Here is a 19092-nt window from a genome sequence, read left to right as displayed (position 1 = left end):
AATCCAGAAACAAAGAACCTTAAAATCATTTTTTTTTTCTTGCGGTACGCGGGCCTCTCACTGTTGTGGCCTCTCCCGTTGCAGAGCACAGGCTCCGGATGCGCAGGCTCAGCGGCCATGGCTCATGGGCCCAGCCGCTCCGTGACATGTGGGATCTTCCCGGACTGGGGCACGAACCCACGTCCCCCGCATCGGCAGACAGACTCTCAACCACTGCACCACCAGGGAAGCCCCTAAAATCATTTTTAAGTTCAACGCTAACTTCCTAAAAAGGAACTTGGCGGAAAGGAGGGCTTTCCTCCAGTGTTCAAGAATCCACAAAGGAATGTCGTTGTCACTCAGATGAGAGCAAAAATATCTTTATAGATGTACTCACTTTCATGAACAGATTTACACCTAGAGAGCATCATGTAAAGCCCATTATGCCAAGGTTTTATAAATTTAAAATACTTGGAAGCTTTTTGTCCCATTAGTGGGGTTTAATGCGAATCTGTTTTGGCTCAAGAACGCCAAATGAATCAGCCTGTGAGTAGGAAATTGGGTTTTCTGAATCTACTTATTTGGACAGCAGTAAAGGGGCAGAGGCAGCTGAGGGGCTCGGAAGGAAGGTGGGGAGCTTGGGAGAGGGGCAGGGGCTCTGTCCATCTCATCACATCTTATCATGGTATTTGCGGCACCCTTGCCCTGCTGGTTCAAGGCAAGGGTGCCACAGATACCGACCGGCTGGATGAGGTGTTCTCTGAGGAGACCGTCTGCAAGGAGCACACTGCCGTGGTGGATAGAAACACGGAGATAAGCAGGTCATACAGACTAGCCCGTGGGGTTGCGCAATGCTCCCCGAGTCAGCCACCCGAGACCAACCCTTGCCACTTCCGGACAGAGCCTGGGGGTCAAGGTCCTTAGATCCAGCTTGCATGCCTTCCTCATCCCTGCTGGTCCCTGCCCCAGTGGCTCCCAAGCATCTCTGAGCCTTTTAAGGCATGGTCCAAGCTCTTGTCTATTGGAGAGTCTGTGTTTTGAAGGGTTTATTTCTGATAGGAAACATAGTCATTAAATAATAATGCATCAATGTCCCATTCTAAACTCCTCAAAGACCTGGATAATTGATGGTCAGAGCTCCTAACTGTAGGAGACACCATTGCTGGGGCACAAACCTCCTGCCAAAAGTGAAGGTGATGGAGGCAAAGCCAGCTGGTGCTGGAGTGTGGAAGTGAGGCATGGGTGCCCCTGAGGCATGCTGGCCATGTGGACCCCTGCTGTGATCTCTGGGGACCTTTGGGGTCCAGGCCACATGGGTTGGGGCCACCTCACCACCACCTTCCCTCTGCTCTAGCAAACCTGCTCCATCAGCATCCTTTAAACAGGCCTCCTGCTTCCCCAGGTCCTTGCCTCTGCTTCCGCCATCACCAGGTCCTGTGGGGCTCCTGTTTCACCTTGTTGAAACCCTGCTGTCCTTTCCCTGGGAATGTGCTCTCTGTAAAAGAGTGCTATTTAAAGAACTTGCAACATTCAATTGGGGTTAAGTGTGAAAAAATTAGTACCTTATTTTCCAAGTTAGGGAGACTTACTTCATAATACATAAAACTCTACTCATCAGCTCTTCTCCTCTTGTAAAATAATTAAGAAGTGATGTTAGGTTGTTTAGTGATGCTCAGTTCAAAGGCCACCTCCTCCATGCAGGCCTTCCTGATATCCCTCTGATGATCCTCATTTTTTTTCCATTCCAAAGGTGAGGCCAATTAAGGTAGACACCTTACCTGCCCCAGGTGCTCGGGGATTATTTGTTGAAAGAACAAAGGAAGGACTTTTGTCTTTCTCTGGGGATGCTTGGGTAAGCTTAGAGCAGCAGTGCTGACACCTACTTAGGGTGGCAGTGGGCTCACGGACACGGGGAAAGGACCCGTCCCGGCAGATGGGCTGTCTGATGCAGGACTGGCGGGCTCGCTAACTGCTGAGACAAACAGTGGCTATAGCGTCCACGGTGGAGCAAGCAGGGCGAGGCAGCTAGATCTGGCCTCCTCCTCTGAGCCTCTGGTCTGGTTCGTCCACTAGTGTAAGCTTCCTGGGCTACCCTTGCAGAGGTCAGAGAGGTCTATGGGCAAGTTCTTAAAGCAGTGGTCTTCCTCCATCTCTGGTCACTGTCATTAGCGTGACCCCCTGCCTTTCCCGTGGGGAGCCCTTCCAAGAGAGGGTTTTCAAGACAATTTGGACTCCAGGAAGGGGTGGAATTGAGGGTGGCATCAAGGAAGATGGTCTATTGTTTGTTTTCGTGGACCAGAAAGCTTGAGACATCCCTGGAGACCCCGATTTCTACTGCTGCAGGGTTAAACAATGCCAAGGGCAGCCAGGACAGGAGTGAAAAGGGAAAAGAAAATTTCAGTGCAAAAGCACTGAAGGAGAGGGAGAAGGGGAGGGGAGGACAAAGCTGTGATGGGGGGGGGCGGGGGCGTTGGGACATTCCCACCAGCCATCTTACTGTGTTAACATAAGCATTTTTCCAATTACCATTGTCAGAACTTGGCAGAACTGTCATAAGTATAGGAATCTGCAAGTCCCAGTGCTGTTTAGCCAGGGACTGTGTGAACATCCCAAATTTTATTTTATTTTATTAATTTTTTGTTTTGCTAGTGCAACTGATACAATAGATCTTTTCTAAAAATTGAAGTATAGTTGATTTACAATGTTGTGTTAGTTTCAGGTATACAGCAAAGTGATTCAGTTAAACATACATTTCTTTTTTCAGATTCTTTTCCCTTATAGGTTATTATAAAATATTGAGTATAGTTCCCTGTGCTATACAGTAGGTCCTTGTTGGTTATCGATTTTAAATATAGTAGTTATATATATAACTACTAATATATGTTAATCCCAAGCTCCTAATTTATCCCTCCCCCTCTTCCCCTTTGGTAATCATACGTTTGTTTCCTATGTCTGTGCATCTATTTCTGTTTTGTATATACGTTCATTTATATCATTTTTTTTAAGATTCCACATATAAGTGATATCATATGATAATTGTCTTTCTGTCTGGCTTACTTCGCAAGTATGATAATCTCATGATGCGTCCATATTGCTGCAAATGAACAAACTTTAAATCAAGGTCGAAAAGAACAACCTACCTTTGCCACATCCAAGAAAACTGTGTCCCCAGACATTTGTATCGCACCAGGCTTTGGCTTGAGGCCAGATGGCAGTGCAAGTCCAGAAGGTTGAGAGGGTGGCGCCCTCTGAGACGGGACCCAGAGCAGCAGTGCAGTGGGCTGTCACTTCACCACTGTGACTTCCGTTCCCCAGGGGTGCTTCCTGACCCTAAGATTTGAGCCACAGGCACCTAGTAATCTCAGTTTGTTCAGCACTTCACAGTTTACGTGTACATTTATTTTTTAGGGCTGGAGCCATAGGCATGTGACCTATGCAGTCACACAGGGCCCTGCCCTTAGAAGGACCCCTCACTTAGTTTAACGCTCTGTTGTTGCAGTTCTTAATCATTCTAAAATTCTTCATTCTTGAAATTCTTAATAATTTTTGAACAAGGGGCCTTATTCATTTTGCATGGGGCCCTGCCACTTCTGTAGCCAGTCCTGTTCATTATCTCACTTGCTCCTGGAGCCTTCACGGGAGAGGAGCCTGGAAGGAATCATTACCCCAATTCACAGATGGTGAAACTGAGTCCTGGAGGGGAGAGTGATGAAGCTAAGATGAGTGAGATCCAGGGCTGTTTCCTCTCCTGAATCTCTTTCTCAGTGAAGGGGGGAGTGGGGTTGCCTCTCCCTTCACACACCTGCCTGGGGTCTTCCCTACGCGGCCCGGGCCACACCTTGGACCATTATCTCATTTCATCTCATTTCATTAAAAAAATACTAAAACCATTTGCTCACCTGTCAGTGAAGAGCTCCTGGGGGTTGGAGACCCCTGGAGGGCTCTCGCTGTCCTGTCCTGTGTCCTGTCGGGGTCCTCAGAGCAGGCCGGTGTGCTTGGAAGCCCTCTTTTCCATTCCAGAGACCCGCAGCCAGAGGTTTCGTCCTCTCCTGGAAAAGGCTCCCTGGGAAACATTCCTGACCTTCAGACCCGCCTGGCTCAGCGCTGGCCCCGTGCCCGTGACAATCATTTCCTGGCTGGGTGTTTAGCTTCCTGGATCCCATGAGCCCAGCCAGGGTGGTGGCTGCACACCTGGCCCAGAGGCCATGCAGGAGGAAAAGCGCTGCTCAGAGCGAAGGTGCAGGGTAAGCCCGGCGGCCCCTTGAGACTTGGAAAGGGCTTGTGTCCTCTAGGGTTCCATTCACTTCTTGCACATGACATCGTGACTCAGCTCCATCCCTTCCAGGTATGGGACACTTGCTGCTTTGTGAGGGAACTTGCTCCATTACTACTACTGTTGTGGTTGTTGTTGTTGCTAATAGCTACCTTCTATTCAGTGACAGGTCCTGGGCTAAGTACTTTCCATAATCGTTTTATGTCATCCTTGTGCTATCTCTATGAGCAGAGAATCATGCCCATTTTAAAGACATAGAAACAGAGGCTCATAGGAGTTGATCATTTTGCCCAAAGCCACATAGCTAGTAAGTTGGGAATCCAGGATTCAAACCCTATCTAATCAGTACCAAAACCTGGGCTCTTAACCACTACCGTCGTTTGTCAAGTTTAATTGCCAGGATGTCCATTTTTATATTAAACTCATATCAGCCACTGTATTAGCTATCTGTTGCTGGCAACAAGCTAACCTAAGATGTAGTGGCTTGAAGCAACACACATTTGCTATCTCATAGTTTCTGTGGGTCAGGAATATGGGCTTAGATGAGTTCTCTGCTCAGGGTCCCTCGCAGGCTGCACTCCAGGTGCCAGTGGGATGGGGATCATTTCTCAAAGCTCCACTAGGGAAGGATCTCCCTCCACGTTCACGAGCTTGCTGGCAGCACTCACTTCCTTGTGGACTCTTGGACTGAGGCCCTCAGCTCCTCACTGACTGTTGACCTGAGGCCCCACAAAGGCCTCTTCACTGAGGTAGCTTGTCACCAAGGTGCGCAACAGAGATTCCGGGAAGGTGGAAGTCATCGGCTTTTGTGGTCTCCTCACAGAAGTAACATCCCTTCCCCTTTGCTCTATTCTACTCGTTGGCAGAAAGTCATCAGGTACAGCCTATACTCAGAGGTAGGGGATTACACAGAGGCATGAATCCTAGGACACAGGGATCGCTGAGGGCCAGCTTTGAAAGCTGTCTACCACAGCCCTCTGATGGCCATGAAAATATGGTTTCAGTTTTGCCTCTGAAAGCCAGATAGACTTGGTTTCTTATCCGTCCATCCATCCATCCATCCACCCACCCACCCATCCACTCACCCATCCACCCACCCGTCCTTCCATCCATCCACACACCCCTTCATTCATTCCACAAACATTTGAGCAGGACACTATAAACCAAAGCCCACAGTAGGCTCAGAAGTTACCGGAATAAATGCAATTGTTTCCTCTTCTCCCCACTGCCCCCCGCCTCCAAAGGCCCCCAGTGGAGCTTTCACACGTTCAGGGTTTGGGGGGACCCGCTGAATGCTCTGTTCCTCAGGAGGCTCAGTTCTCTTTGCTTCAACCGCTCCTCATACGCCACATCCCTGAGATTCCTTATCTCCCTGTTCATTCGCCTGCATCGTCTCACGCCTTTAGGAAACCTATTCTAAGCACCTGCGAAGTGCGCATGTTATGGTGGCAGGTGCATGCGTGAGTGTGTATGTGTGTGTAGGGTTATATCTGATTTTTTTGGGCTCACTTTCCCCCTTTCTCATCTGTAGTTTTCCTGTCTCCTCTCAGGTCCCGAGGGAGGCCAGGCCCACGGCTTTTTGGAGACACCACTTTGCTGCCATGTATGCACGGAGCTCAGCTCAGAGGCTGCCTACAGTGTGGCAGGCTGTTGGTGGGGGGGCCTGGTGGGGCGAGGGCGGTTGGGCAGGGCAGGAAGCCGTGCCACACTCCCGGGTGGGCAGGGCAAGAGGGGCACAGGGGACACATGGGCCCTGGCTTCACCTGCCTGTGGACCCCGTCTCCCGACCCTGCTTCCCAGGGCCCCGGGCTGGGTGAGCAAACTCTGAGGAGAGGGTCACGGCGTCTGTGGGATTGGTGTCTTGAGGTGCCCAGCAGATGCCTGTAGGAGCTGGAGTTCTAAGTCTTCTATACAGGAGACCATTCATTTTGTACATTTTGGAGCACCTAGCAGGTATAGGTACTGTGCTGGGCCCTGGGGGTACCACTGGAAGCACCTCAAAAGTGAATCTAATTTCTCTTTTCCTCCCCCACTGCATCTCACTGCTTTAGAACAGGCCCCCATCAATTCCCACCTGTACCATTGCCACGATGTCCTTTAAACAGGTCTCCTGGTTTCAGTCTCTCCCCATTACTTCCAGTCCTCCCCACCCCATCCCACTCAAGATGCCATGTGAGTCGGCTGACACAGTTCTGAACCTGTCACTTTCCTGCTCAGAAACATTTTACATAACCTCTGTTAATAGTTTCATGCGTATCCTTCCAGAAATGTTCTCTCTATGCATAATTTCTCTCTCTCTCTCTCTCTCTCTCTCTCTCTCTCACACACACACACACACACACACACACACACACACACCTATATCCTTTGTTTTACTTAGGCTGGACCACAGCACGTACACACTGTTCTGTATCTATTTCTTGGTAGTTTTCCAATTCAGCACACTTTAAATCCTTCACTCTTTTTAAAGATTGTCTACTATTCTGCTATGGGCATATTTTGGGATGAAACTGAGTGTCATAGACTGAACGTTTGTATCCCCATCCCTCCTGCCCAAATTCATAAGTTGAAAACGATCCCCCAATGTGGTGGTATAGAAGATGGGTCCTCTGGGAGGTGATGAGGTCATGAGGGCTCAGCCTATGAGGGACCTAAATGTCCTTATAAAAGAGACTCCAGAGAGCTCCCTTGCCATTTCCACTATGTAAGATACAGAGAGAAGACATCCATCTCTGAAGCAGGAAGAGGGTTCTCACCAGACACCAAACCTGCCAGCGCCTTGGTCTCGGACTTCCCAGCCTCCAGAACAGTGAGAAGTAAATTTCTGTTGTCTATAAGCCCCTCAGTCTATGGTACGTAGCAGCCTGAATGGACTGAGACACTGAGAAATCCCTTTCAAGAACTGGGATGCCCTTGACCAGAAGCTTTTGTGATATTTTCTGGGTGATAATTTTTGATAGCTCATTCATGGATTTAATAATCTAAGCCATTTATTTTACACTGATTATTATAATTGTGCATTGGCAGAAATTGAATCTTCAAGTGTAGTTAGTTTAATTCACTGTAAGTGAATTTCTTTTAAGATTATCTAATAATTTCCCGTGTTCAGTTTGCTGTTGGGAGTCGGGAGAGGAGAGGAATTTAAAAGCTTAAAGTTAAAAAAATTGTTGTGGTTATTTGAAAAATACATTTGAGGTATATAAAGGTGATGGACCAGGTCTGGTCAAGAAAAAGAACTGAGCAGAAGCAGGAATAATTATCATAACATTTATTGAGCACCTCTGGGCTAGGTTCCATTCTAAGCACTGTACATGAATTAACTTGTTTAATCATCGCTACAGTCTTATGATGAGGAAGCCCGACATACACAGGTTAAATAGCTTTCCCGAGATCACATGAAATTTCCTAAACACACAGAAGTGCTGGAAAAAATATAAAATCATATATATGTGTAGAAATATATATTTTATCTCAAGAGCAAGAAAGATAAATCCCCAGGTGCCATAAATAAATAGATTATTCTTAGGTCATTCTGTGTCTACCCTGGTGTTATCTTTCTTCAGGGACTGTTATGTGGCCAGGAGATGTGTTTATTTTAATTTAACGACTACGGGGGAATAAGAATCAAAGCCTTTAGACCTGAACACAGCAGGAAGTTTAGAGAGAAATTATGGCTCAGAAGTTGTGTGTATATGTCAATTCCAATCTCCCAGTTTACCCCTCCCCCCTTACCCCCTGGTAAACATAAGTGTGTTTTCTACATCTGTGACTCTATTTCTCTTTTGTAGATAAGTTCATTTGTACCCTTTTTTGAGATTCCACATATAAGCGATATCATATGGTATTTGTCTTTCTCTGTCCGAGTTACTTCTCTCAGTATGACAATCTCTAGGGCCATCCAGAAACGCTCTTGATTCAGGGTTGTAGTAGCAGATGAGGCATACGGTCTGCACTCGTGCAGCTTCGAGTCCACTGTGATTTTTTTTTTTTTTTTTTTGCGGTACGCGGGCCTCTCGCTGTTGTGGCCTCTCCCGTTGCGGAGCACGGGCTCCGGACGCGCAGGCTCAGCGGCCATGGCTCACGGGCCCAGCCGGTCCGCGGCATGTGGGATCTTCCCGGACCGCAGCACAAACCCGTGTCCCCTGCATCGGCAGGCGGACTCTCAAACACTGCGCCACCAGGGAAGCCCCACTGTGATATTTTTGCTCTAATTTTTCAGAAGAGGAAACTCAGGTCCCAAGCGGTCAAGAAGCTGCTCTGCTCACGCAGCTGACCCTGACACAGCCAGCGGAGGAGCTGAGTCCTGCGTGGTTCCAGCGCCTCCTCCTGTGTCCCTGCACTTCCAGACTCACCCAGGCCCTGGGAAGTCTACTTCCCTCTGTGCAGACATTTTGCTCGATGCATCCATTTAAGAGGTGAGCTTGACTCAGGCTGCGTGTGGCTCATTCTGATCCGGCATGACTGTGTAGAGAACTGGACGGATTTAATGAGAGGCAGCAACCTAACTGGGCCGAGGCTGGGTCTGTACACCGACGTCGCCTTGGAGCATGCCAGCAGGTGAGTGGGTGGCAGAGGTCAGGGCCTCCCTTAGGTGTTTATAGGCACAAGCCCAACAGAGGAGACCTCGAGGCTCCAGGTGAGGCTGGAGGAATACGGGGGCTGCATTGTTCTGGAAGCTGGGTTCCCACAGCCTCTGCTCACATCCCCGACTTCCAGCCCAGGCCCCAGGATCCAACCTGGAACACACGCCTTGAGGTACAGCTTCTCACTTCTCAGAGAGTTGACCTGCCTGTTTCTTTGTTGGCATGAACAAGAGTTCCGTACCAGGTGATTACGGAGGGATGGAGCGACGTTCGGGGATGCCTCGGACAATGGCAGTTTTCTGTCCCCTCAAGCCCCTGATGTGGCACCCGCTCTGTTCTTGGGGTGTCCAGAGGACGCATGTGGGGAGAAGGCTCAGCTCAGGAGAGCTCCTAATTCTGCCCTCAAGGTATTGCTGGTCTGAACTTCCAGAAGGATGCTCAGTGGCCTTGTGCTGGTGTGGGTGTCGAGAGAGCTCCCCTCAGCTTGGGGTGGGAAGCCCAGCTAGCTGGGCCCGAGCGGAGTTGTTGAACCTTCTGGAAACGGGGTTTTCTTGGGAAGAGGCTGCTTGCTCTGCTGGTACTGTTGGCAGACTAGATGCCCACAGCTGCCTGCTCTCTGGAGAGAGGCATGATTTCAGCGTGGTAGCCAACAGGCAAATGCTGTACCCCAAACTGACCCAAGGGCAAGGGTTTTCCTCTGGGAAGGCTGCAGTGTGCCTCTCTCCTGCTCCCCAGGTGTACTGGCTCGCGTGGTTGTGGGCTCCCAGAACAGGGCAGGGACCACCAGGGTTTATCTGTGTATCTGTCTTCTGGCACACACGAGGAGCTCAACACAGATTTGTAAGCTGCCAAAGCGTCTTCCTAACGTGGGCAGGTGAATGCTGACAACAGAGCCCCTCTGCTCCCAGCAGGAGACGGGCAAAAGCAGGGACCCTCCACTGCCTGCCTTTTTCGGAGGAAGTCTTTCAGCCCTCCGAGTCCCGGCTGCGGGTCTTGTGGCGTGTGGTCCCGGTGGTTACGGGCGCGGGTTCTGGAATCTGGCGGGTGCGGGCTCAGATCCACCCGTCTCCACCACCGACCCCAGGAAGCCATCCATCGCCTCCCTGACCCATTCCTCAGCTTCCCTGCTTCTGAGACGGCAGCGCTAAAGCCGGCCTCGTGGGCTGTGTGGAGATAAGGGAGCTTCCTTTGATGAGCTGCTTCACTCTGGACTCAGCACCCGCAAGACCACAAACCATGGCAGCCCTGGTAGCCTCAGGCAGGACTCGCTGAGACCGCTGCTGTTCAGCTACTTTTGACCTATGAGAAACAGCAGTGTCTTTCTTTCTTTTTCATTTTTTTTAACATCTTTATTGGAGTATAATTGCTTTACAATGGTGTGTTGGTTTCTGCTTTATCTCACTTGGAAAATTGCAACAGACTCACCTTCTGTCCCCTTGTACCCTGAAGCCAAAAGAAAGACTTCCTCAAAAGCTGATCAAGTGAGATCACCACTCCCTTGCCTAAAGGAGTTTGAAATCTTCCCATTACCTCCAGGCTAAAGTCCAGCTCCAATGGCCAATAAGCCCATGCAAAGATGCCCAACATCATTAGTCATCATTGCACCAAATGCCAATCAAAACCGTAGTCAGATACCACTTCACGCCTACTGGCATGGCTATTATCAAAAAAGACACAATAACCAGTGTTGATGAGAATGTGGGGGGATTAGAACCTTAATACATTGCTCGTAGGAATGTAAAACGGTGCAGCTGATGTGGAAACGGTCTGGTAGCGCCTCAAAAAGTTAAAAAAAAAAAAGTTAAATATCAAATTACCATATGACCCAGCATTTCTACTCCTAGGTAAATACCCAAGAGCTTAAACAAACCCTTGATGAATTTTCTAGAGGACACTGTTGAACGGCACCTTTCTCCCTGATTTTTATTTCTACTTTTATTATATCTTTCATAACAAAATGTCAACTTAGCCACTGCTATGTCTTCCAAGCCCTGTTTTCTTGGACTGCCCTTTGCCGGTCTAGATTTTATCATGAAGACTTAGTTCTTCCACCCGTGTTTAGGCAATCACATATTTTTACATTGTCCAAACAATAATATTCATAATGGATTGAGTAAAATACTGATAGATTACATTTCTTTCTCAAAAATGTTAAATTAAGTTTTAAACAGATAATATACGTACATGGTAGGGAAAAGGCAAGCAGTTGGAAAGGGTGTGCAGAGGAGAAGTTGTGTGACTCTTAGAGCTCACCTTGCTTTCTACTTTCCCTCCCCAAGCTCGCGTTGGAGGTGGGGCTCCCCAGGAAGCAGGCTCTGACGCAGCTGGTTTGTAGGGTCAGTGCTGTGCAAAGGAAGGGAGGGCTGTGGGAGGGGCAGATGGAGAAGCTGGGCTGCGGGCCCCAGGGAAGCCTCAGCTGAGCCCACAGGGATCCCTGGAGCTGGGACCCTTCAGAGCATCTGAGTTAGGACAAGGGGACCGGGTCTTTACATTCTGGGCAGGCCAGTCTTCAGATACAGTGCTTTCTGGGGTATGACCGGAGGAAGAAGTTCTTTTCAGCCCCCTGAAGGGGACCCGGGTGGCCCAGGACGGAGTCCACTGTCATGCACGGTCACCAAGTTACCTCCAGCCCTTGCCACCCTTTTTGGCCAAATGCTTGTTTTTCATTTTTATTTCCTTGTAGCTCTGGAGGATCCTCTGCGTCTGGGTGAGCCTGTCACCCAGGCCTCCCTGTTCCATTCCCCTCGCCCTGTCCCTGCCTCAGGGGTGGAGTCCACATGTGGGACACAACTGGGCCTTAGCCTCAGGCAGCCTGGGAGGAGAACCTTAAGAATCAAGGTTTCCCCCCACTACCCTTTAATTTTTTTTTTCTAAGACAAATTTCTAGCGCTCTGGAGTTATAAAAAGCTCCCATGTGTCATTTTCTGACAGTTGGACAGCTGCAGAACGTCACTCGGCAAGCCCTCCCACCCCACCCGGGGCTCGGTGTTTGGTTGATGGGTTTGCCAAAAACAGTTGCAGGTTATCACAAATCTGTTATAAGGAGGTTTGTCAACTTGTAAGAAAAATACAACACAAAACACTCTTTTCCAAATACCCGCTCCTAACGTCTCAGGGACAGAGGTGTTGTCAAACTCCGTGGGAGGCACGTGAGGGTCGGTAAACAGGGGCTTGGAGTGCAATAAAGAGGTATGAACCCTGTGTGGGAGGAGGACAGGCCACCCAGCGTCAGTCAGCTTACCTGTGAGGTGAGCTCCACCTGCCCCGGAGGGCGGCTCTGGCCCCATCTCAGGATGTGACTGCAGGGGACTCATCTCCTCTTCCCACGCCCTCCTTCAAGCCCCATGGCGTCCTGCCCCATCCTGCAGAGGGAGAGAGTGTTCCAGTTGGGAGCCCATGCCTACAGGATCCCCGCTCTGCTCTACCTGCCTCAGCAGAAGACCCTGCTGGCCTTTGCAGAAGAGCGGACAAGCGAGAAGGATGAGCACGCGAAGCTAATTGTCCTGCGCAAGGGAAGCTACAACGCGTCCACACACCAGGTCCGGGTAAGGCAGGAAGTGGCTGTGATTGCTCTGCTGGGAATACGGAGACCAGCTCATCCCTAGATGGCTGAGGTCTAGGGGACAGAGGGACCCAGGGAACCATCAAGGATGGGACAGAGAAGGTATCCCCAAGTGATCGCCCGGATCTCACATGGGTTCTCTCTGAACAAGTCCGGTTCGCCTGGCTGCATCTGTTTCATTACAAGTCAGTCAGGGAAACTGATTTTTGAAAGGTTTCCCTACATCCTTGAGAACCTGAGGGAGGACTAGTTCAGCATCACATAACTGGGAGGGAGTTGATCCTTTGAGTAAAATTAACCTGGGGTGGGTTGTTGGGGTGATGGCTTGCGTCCTGAAGTTCCAGCATGTAGATCGAGTAATTCTGATGAACACCCAAGGCTGGCTTTTCACATATGAAGGGTTTAATATCATTATTATCTTTACTTTGTGGTCATTATGTCCTTGTAGTTGTTTAGAGCATGGGTTTGAAGCAGATGGACCTGGGTTCAAAGTCCTGGTTCTACCGCTTACCAGAAGTACGGCCTTGGGCAGCTCATCTACCTTATCTAAGCCTCTCGCTCTATAGATGTAAGATGGAGATCGTAATACCTGTCCCCCAGGAGCTAGAGGTTAGGGTTAGATGAGACTATGGACATTAGACTCTTGGCACGGTGTCTGTCCTGAGAAACACTCACTGGGGGATAGCTATTAATGAATAGGGATAGACAGCCGAGCTGCAGCATCTATGACATACGCCCGGGGACTATGGAAGCTCACTGTGAGTCCTAGCATCATGGTGCTGCCCCCTCCTAGGCTACATTAATAGAGGTTGGTGTATAGAAGGTGGGAGGCGATTGTCATATTCTATCACACACAGGCAGAATATTGTAGTTATTACCAGGGCTTTACTTTTCAAGAATGGGAAACTGGACTGAGCTGGTAAGTTGAAGGAGCTGGGATGGAGCTGCGGACGGCTGGTGCCTGAATCCTCTTTGTACTTGAGATGTAGTACATCATAGGCGCCCTGGATGTATGTTGGTGGGATTGGGTAGGGTTGGGCTGTCTCGGAGGGAGTGAAGCGGAGCCCTGGGTCCCGCTCTGGGAGGTGTTGTGAGGGTGAATGAGCGCTGGACCAAGGGCTCTCCTCCATGACCCTTGATCCTAACCCCATGAGACACACCGCCCCCCAGAGTGCAGCCTCTGTCACTGTCACTGGCCGTTTCCAAGCTGTGCTTCTCCTTCTCTCCTCACTTGCAGTGGCATGCACAGGAGGTGGTGGCCCAAGCCCAGATGGAGGGCCACCGCTCCATGAACCCAAGCCCCCTGTACGACGAGAAGACAGGGACCGTTTTCCTCTTCTTCATTGCCGTCCTTGGGCAGGTGTCCGAGCACCACCAGCTCCACACCAGGGTCAACGTGACACGGCTGTGCCAGGTCACCAGCACCGACCACAGGAGGTCCTGGAGCCCCGTCAGGGACATCACGGACTCTGTCATTGGCCCGGCCCACAAGGACGGGGCCACTTTCGCGGTGGGCCCGGGACACTGTCTGCAGCTGCACAACCCGACGCAGAGCCTGGTCCTGCCAGCCTACGCTTACGGCACCCGTCCCTCCCTGCAGGCGCCTACCCCTTCCGCCTTCTGCCTGGTCAGCCACAACCACGGGAACACGTGGGCGAGAGGGAAATTCGTGGCCCGGGACACCCTGGAGTGCCAGGCGGCCCAAGTTGGGGATGCAAAACGGAGGCTTGTGTACCTGAACGCGAGAAGCCCCCTCCGAGCCAGGGTCCAGGTCCAGAGCGCCAACGACGGGCTCGATTTCGGGGAGACCCAGCCAGTGCAGAAGCTCGTGGAGCCTCCCCACGGCTGCCAAGGGAGCATCATTGGCTTCCCCAGCCCCCGTGCGGGATCAGAATCCCCAGACCGGTGACCGCTCTACACGCACCCGACTGACCCACGGGGGAGAGCCAACCTGGGCGTGTACCTCAACTGACAGCCCCCTGCACCCTAGGCCTGGTTGGAGCCCCCCCTGCAGACCCCGGGCAGCTGCGCTTACTCAGACGTCCAGAGAATGGGCGCCGGCCCCAATGGGTCACCCCAGTTTGGGTGTCTGTACGAATCGGATGATTACGAGGAGATCGTCTTCGTCATGTTCACCCTGAAACAGGTCTTCCCAGCTGAATTTTTGCTGCAGTGAGCCCGCTGTGTACTGCCCAAGAGGGCTCTCCCCACTGAGAGGCTGGCCGTTTCCTTCCTCCCAGTGCCCTCTGGACCTGGGAGGCTGCCTCTCTGTTCCCTTTGTCGAAGGTGTGCAAGTGCGAGTCTGTCTCTGGGCTCCTTTCCGCCTGCGCTGTCTCAGCCTTCCCAGAGGATTCTATTTGCAGCCCAGAAACTGAAGGAACCTGGCCTCCTGGAGCCCCTTGGTTCAGCCTGTCTGCTCCCCCCAGCCCAGGTTTTCTGCAGGTCTTGATAAGTTAACTAGTCCAGCCCGTTTCCTCTTAGCAAATGCTCATCGGGTTCCTGGGCAAAGGCTGGGACAAAGCTGTAAATTAGCAAAGATGTGTGTGTATGTTTGTGTGCGTGTGCGTATGTTTGTGTGTGAGTGCGTATGTTTGTGTGCATATGCGTATGTTTGTGTGTGTGCGTATGTTTGTGTGTGTGTGCGTGTGTGTGTGCGTATGTGTGTGTGTGCGTACGTTTGTGTGTGTGTGCGTGTGTGTGTGCATATGTGTGTGTGTGTGCGTGTGTGTGCGTGTGCGTATGTTTGTGTGCGTGTGCGTATGTTTGTGTGTATATGTTTGTAAGTGTGCGTACGTTTGTGTGTGTGCATATGTGTGTGCGTGTGCGTATGTCTGTGTGCATGTGCGTATGTTTGTGTGCGCGTGTGTCTGTCTGTCCACGTCTCTGTGCGTGTCCTCAACGCTTTAGAGCAGGTAGCATGGGCAACAGCACTGCAGGGGGGTAAGGCAGAGCCTAGGAAAAGTAAGCTGGCTTAGGTGGTTGTGTTCGTTTCCCAGGGCTGCTGTAACAAAGTGCCACCCATTTAGTGGCTTAAAACAACGGAAATTTACTCTCTCACAGTTCTGGAGGCTAGAAGTCCACAATCAAGGTGTTCAAAGGACTGTGCTCCCTCCCGAGGCTCTAGGGGAGAGTGCTTCCCGGCCTCTTCCAGATTCTGGTGGCCCCAGGCCTCCCCTGGCTCGTGGCTGCATCACTTTCATGTCTGCCTCCGTCTTCTCATGGCTTTCTCTTCCTCCCTCCCTGCTTTCTCTTCTGTATCTTTTAAGGACACTTGTCATTGGATTTAGTGCCCACCTGGATAATCCAGGGTGATCTAGGATAATCCTTCACTTAATTACAGCAGCAAAGACTCTTTTCCAAATTATGTCACATTCACAGGCTCTGGGGTTAGGACATGGATATATCTTTGGGGGCCGCCACTCTACCCACTACAGTCATCGTAAGTTATTCTTCTATAGGTGATGTGGCTAAAGGTAGGAACGAAATTCCAATGAATCAGGTAATTCAGAAGAATGGAGAGGGAGGGAGGGGGTGGGCTGTTGGATGTGTGCTTGGGGTGCAGAGCTGCTCTGGGGCACCCAGTCTTTGGGGGTGACATGTATGTCACCGTGTGGAGGCTAAGAGGGGAGGGTGTTCTGTGTTGTATAGTCCTTGCCGTGGAGAAAGAGCGGGAGAAGGCTACTTCCAGGTTGTCCTGAGGTGACAACCTGAGACAGGGCCCCTCCTGTGTGGAGGAGGCTGACTCTTGTCTGACCTCCGGGGTCTTCAGGGGCCTTTGTTGCTTGTCCTTGTGGTAGAGTGGACTTGCGCTCCGCCCGCACCAGAACTCTTCTAATCAGCTCTTTTACTGATGAGAGCAGTCTAACGGTTTGATGACGGGGGATCAGTGACAGCAGCTGTGGGTTCTTACGGCCGAGCCGTGTCTCCGTGAGGCCAGGCAGTGGTTAGATGGATTGTTCGCAGCGTGGGGAGCTGGAGATGTGGCTTTAGTTCTGGGTGTGGCTCCCGCACTGGCCTCCTAGTGCTGCCTCATTGTGTAGGATTTGAAGAAATCCAGCTGTAAGGATGAGGAATTAGGGCCTGGTCATTGCTGGGATGGAAAGTTAGGCCCCTCTGTTTGGGGGATGCCCTCCTGGTGGCTTCCAAACCCTAGAAAGGGAGCTGTTAAGTGGGGGGCTGAGGCCAAATTAGGAGAGTGAGGAGAGGGCTTGCAAACCAGGGGCAGGGCACCCTCAAGAAGTTTGGGGGGGGGGCAGCCACATAGTGTAGTATCCCAACTGGGACACTTTTGGGAGTGAAAGGATGATGCTATTAATAGTTATACCAAGACAATGGGCATTAACCAGGACTGTACCAGGCACACCAGAGGTTTAAGAGGGAAAGACCCACTAAAAATTGTGCCAGGGTTGACCTCTGTTGATTATCCTGGAAGAGCCAATCATCTGTTAAGGTCTTGAGATGAAGCAGGAATCAGATAAGGCATCTGGCTACTGCCAAGCGAAGCATCGCTCTCTTAAACTCTCTCCTTTCACAGAGGTCAGTGGGTCTCAAATCCAACTGCTTATTAGAACTCCCTGGGGAGGGACTTCCCTGGTGGTCCGGTGGGAAAGAATCTTCCTTCCAATGCAGGGGACGCGTGTTCGATCCCTGCAGGAAACTAAGATCCCACATGCTGGGGGGCAACTAAGCCTGCGCACCAGAACTATTGAGCTCGTGCGCCTCAACAAGAGAGCCCGCATGCCGCAACTACTGAGCCCATGCACTCAGGGACCCACGTGACACAACTAGAGAGAGAAAAACCTGCAGGCCACAACTAGAGAGAAGCCCACATGGCTCAGTGAAAGATCCCGTGTGCCACAACTAAGACCCAACGCACACAAAAACAACAAAAAAAGGGAAAATAAATAAAATATTTTAAGAAAAGAACAGAAATCAGTGATGTTGAAATTTTTTTTAAAAATTCCCTGGGGAGCTCTTAAATTATGCTGATGCCCAAACATAGGTATTTGTTCAAAAGCTCCTCAAGTTATTCCAATGAACATAAAGATCAAGAAGCATTGGCACATGCGGAGCAGCTAAGCCTGTGCACCACAACTACTGAGCCTGCACTCTAGAGTCCGTAGGCCACAACTACTGAGCCTGCGTGCCTCAACTACTGAAGCCCGCATGCCTAGAGTCCGTGCTCCGCACCAAGAGAAGCCACTGCAATGAGAAGCCCGTGCACCACAATGAAGAGTAGCCCCCGCTCACCACAACTAGAGAAAGCCCGCGCGCAGCAACGAAGACCCAACGCAGCCCAAAATAAATAAATAAAATAAATAAATTTATTTTTTAAAAAAAAGCACTGGCACAAATAATCTCTAAAGCTCCTTCTAGTTCTAAATGTACATGAATGCCAAAGTCTTCTGATTTGAATGAAAAAACAAAAAAAGCAACAGTTAATTAGGTTAAAGCTGAGCTGAACTACTCATCAGAAGACACTATCAAGAGAGTGAAAAGAAAAGCCATAAATGGGATGAAGATATTTAGAATACATATATCTGACAAAGGACTTGTATCCAGAATATATAAAGAGCTCCTACAAATCAATAAGAAAAAGACAAACCAGTAAAAATGGGCAAAAGGCTTAAACAGTCACTTCACAAAAGAGGATGTCCTCAAGGCAGCCAAACACATGTTCATCAGCAAAATGCAAATTAAAGCCCTGAGATACTTATCACTAGAATGACTAAAATTAAAAGGATTGACAACAGCAAGTATTGGCAAGGATGTGAAGCAACCAGAACACTCATACATTTCTGGAGGAAGTGTAACTGGTACAACCACTTTGGAGAGCTGTGTGGTAATACCTACTAAAACTGAATGTGAAATACTCCAGGACCCAGCAATTTCACTCTGAAGTATATTTCCAAGAGAAACGAATACATACAGCTGTGAAAGACACGTATACAAATGTTTTATAGCAGCATCATTCATGAAAGTGTCAAACTGAAAACAACCCAAATGTCAGTAAAAAGTAGAATGGAGAGCTAAATTGGGGAATATTACACAACAATAAAGGAATGAACTGCTACACACAATAGCATAGATGATTTTCAGCCATTATGTTGAGTGAAAGAAGACAGACTTAAAAGAGTACACACTTTATGATTTTATTTATGTGAAATTCAAGAACAGGCAAAACCAATCTATGCCGTATAAATCAGGAGTGGCCAGCTCTGTGGAGGAGAACTGTTCACTAAGAAGGGGCCAGGAGACTTCTGGGTGCTGGGGACATTCTCTTGTTTGATCTGGTGCTGGTTAGGTGGCTGATTCCGTATGTTACAAACTCAACGATCTGTGAACACAAGATTTGTGTACCTCACTCTACGTATGTTATACCTCAATACAAAAATAAGCTTTGAACTGAATAGTGGATTTGGTAGTTAAACCTCCAAATCAATATATTGTATTGGGTTGTAAAACTTTGGAACTGAATATTTTTAATAAACTTTTGGGGAGGAATAATTTTAGATTTATGGAAAAGTTGCAAAGGTAGTACGGAGTGTTCCCGAACACGTCACACCCAGTCTCCCCTGATGTTCACATCTTACATAACTGTGGTACAGTTGTCAAAACTGAGAGGTTAACATTGGTACATTACTATTAACTAAATTCTAGACTTTGTTCAGATTTCACCCGTTTTTCCACCAATG

The 19092-nt window shown here is 49.6% G+C and overlaps 1 protein-coding gene across 1 annotated transcript; it reads left to right on the top strand.

Moving 5' to 3' along the window:
• Window positions 1-12179: 12179 nt before the first annotated feature.
• On the top strand, window positions 12180-14573 carry NEU2 (neuraminidase 2; the record flags this gene model as incomplete). The annotated part of the gene is given in 5 exon segments (XM_082657960.1): window positions 12180-12380; window positions 13635-14303; window positions 14307-14366; window positions 14370-14384; window positions 14388-14573. Coding segments are annotated over 5 exon segments (1131 nt in total).
• Between the last annotated feature and the right edge of the window lie 4519 nt (window positions 14574-19092).

The sequence above is a fragment of the Grampus griseus genome (genome assembly GCF_964374135.1).
Source record: "Grampus griseus genome assembly, chromosome: 7".
In the NCBI taxonomy this organism is placed as follows: Eukaryota; Metazoa; Chordata; class Mammalia; order Artiodactyla; family Delphinidae; genus Grampus; species Grampus griseus.
Note: the sequence above shows the minus strand (reverse complement) of the source record. Positions and strands in the feature narration are given on the sequence as shown.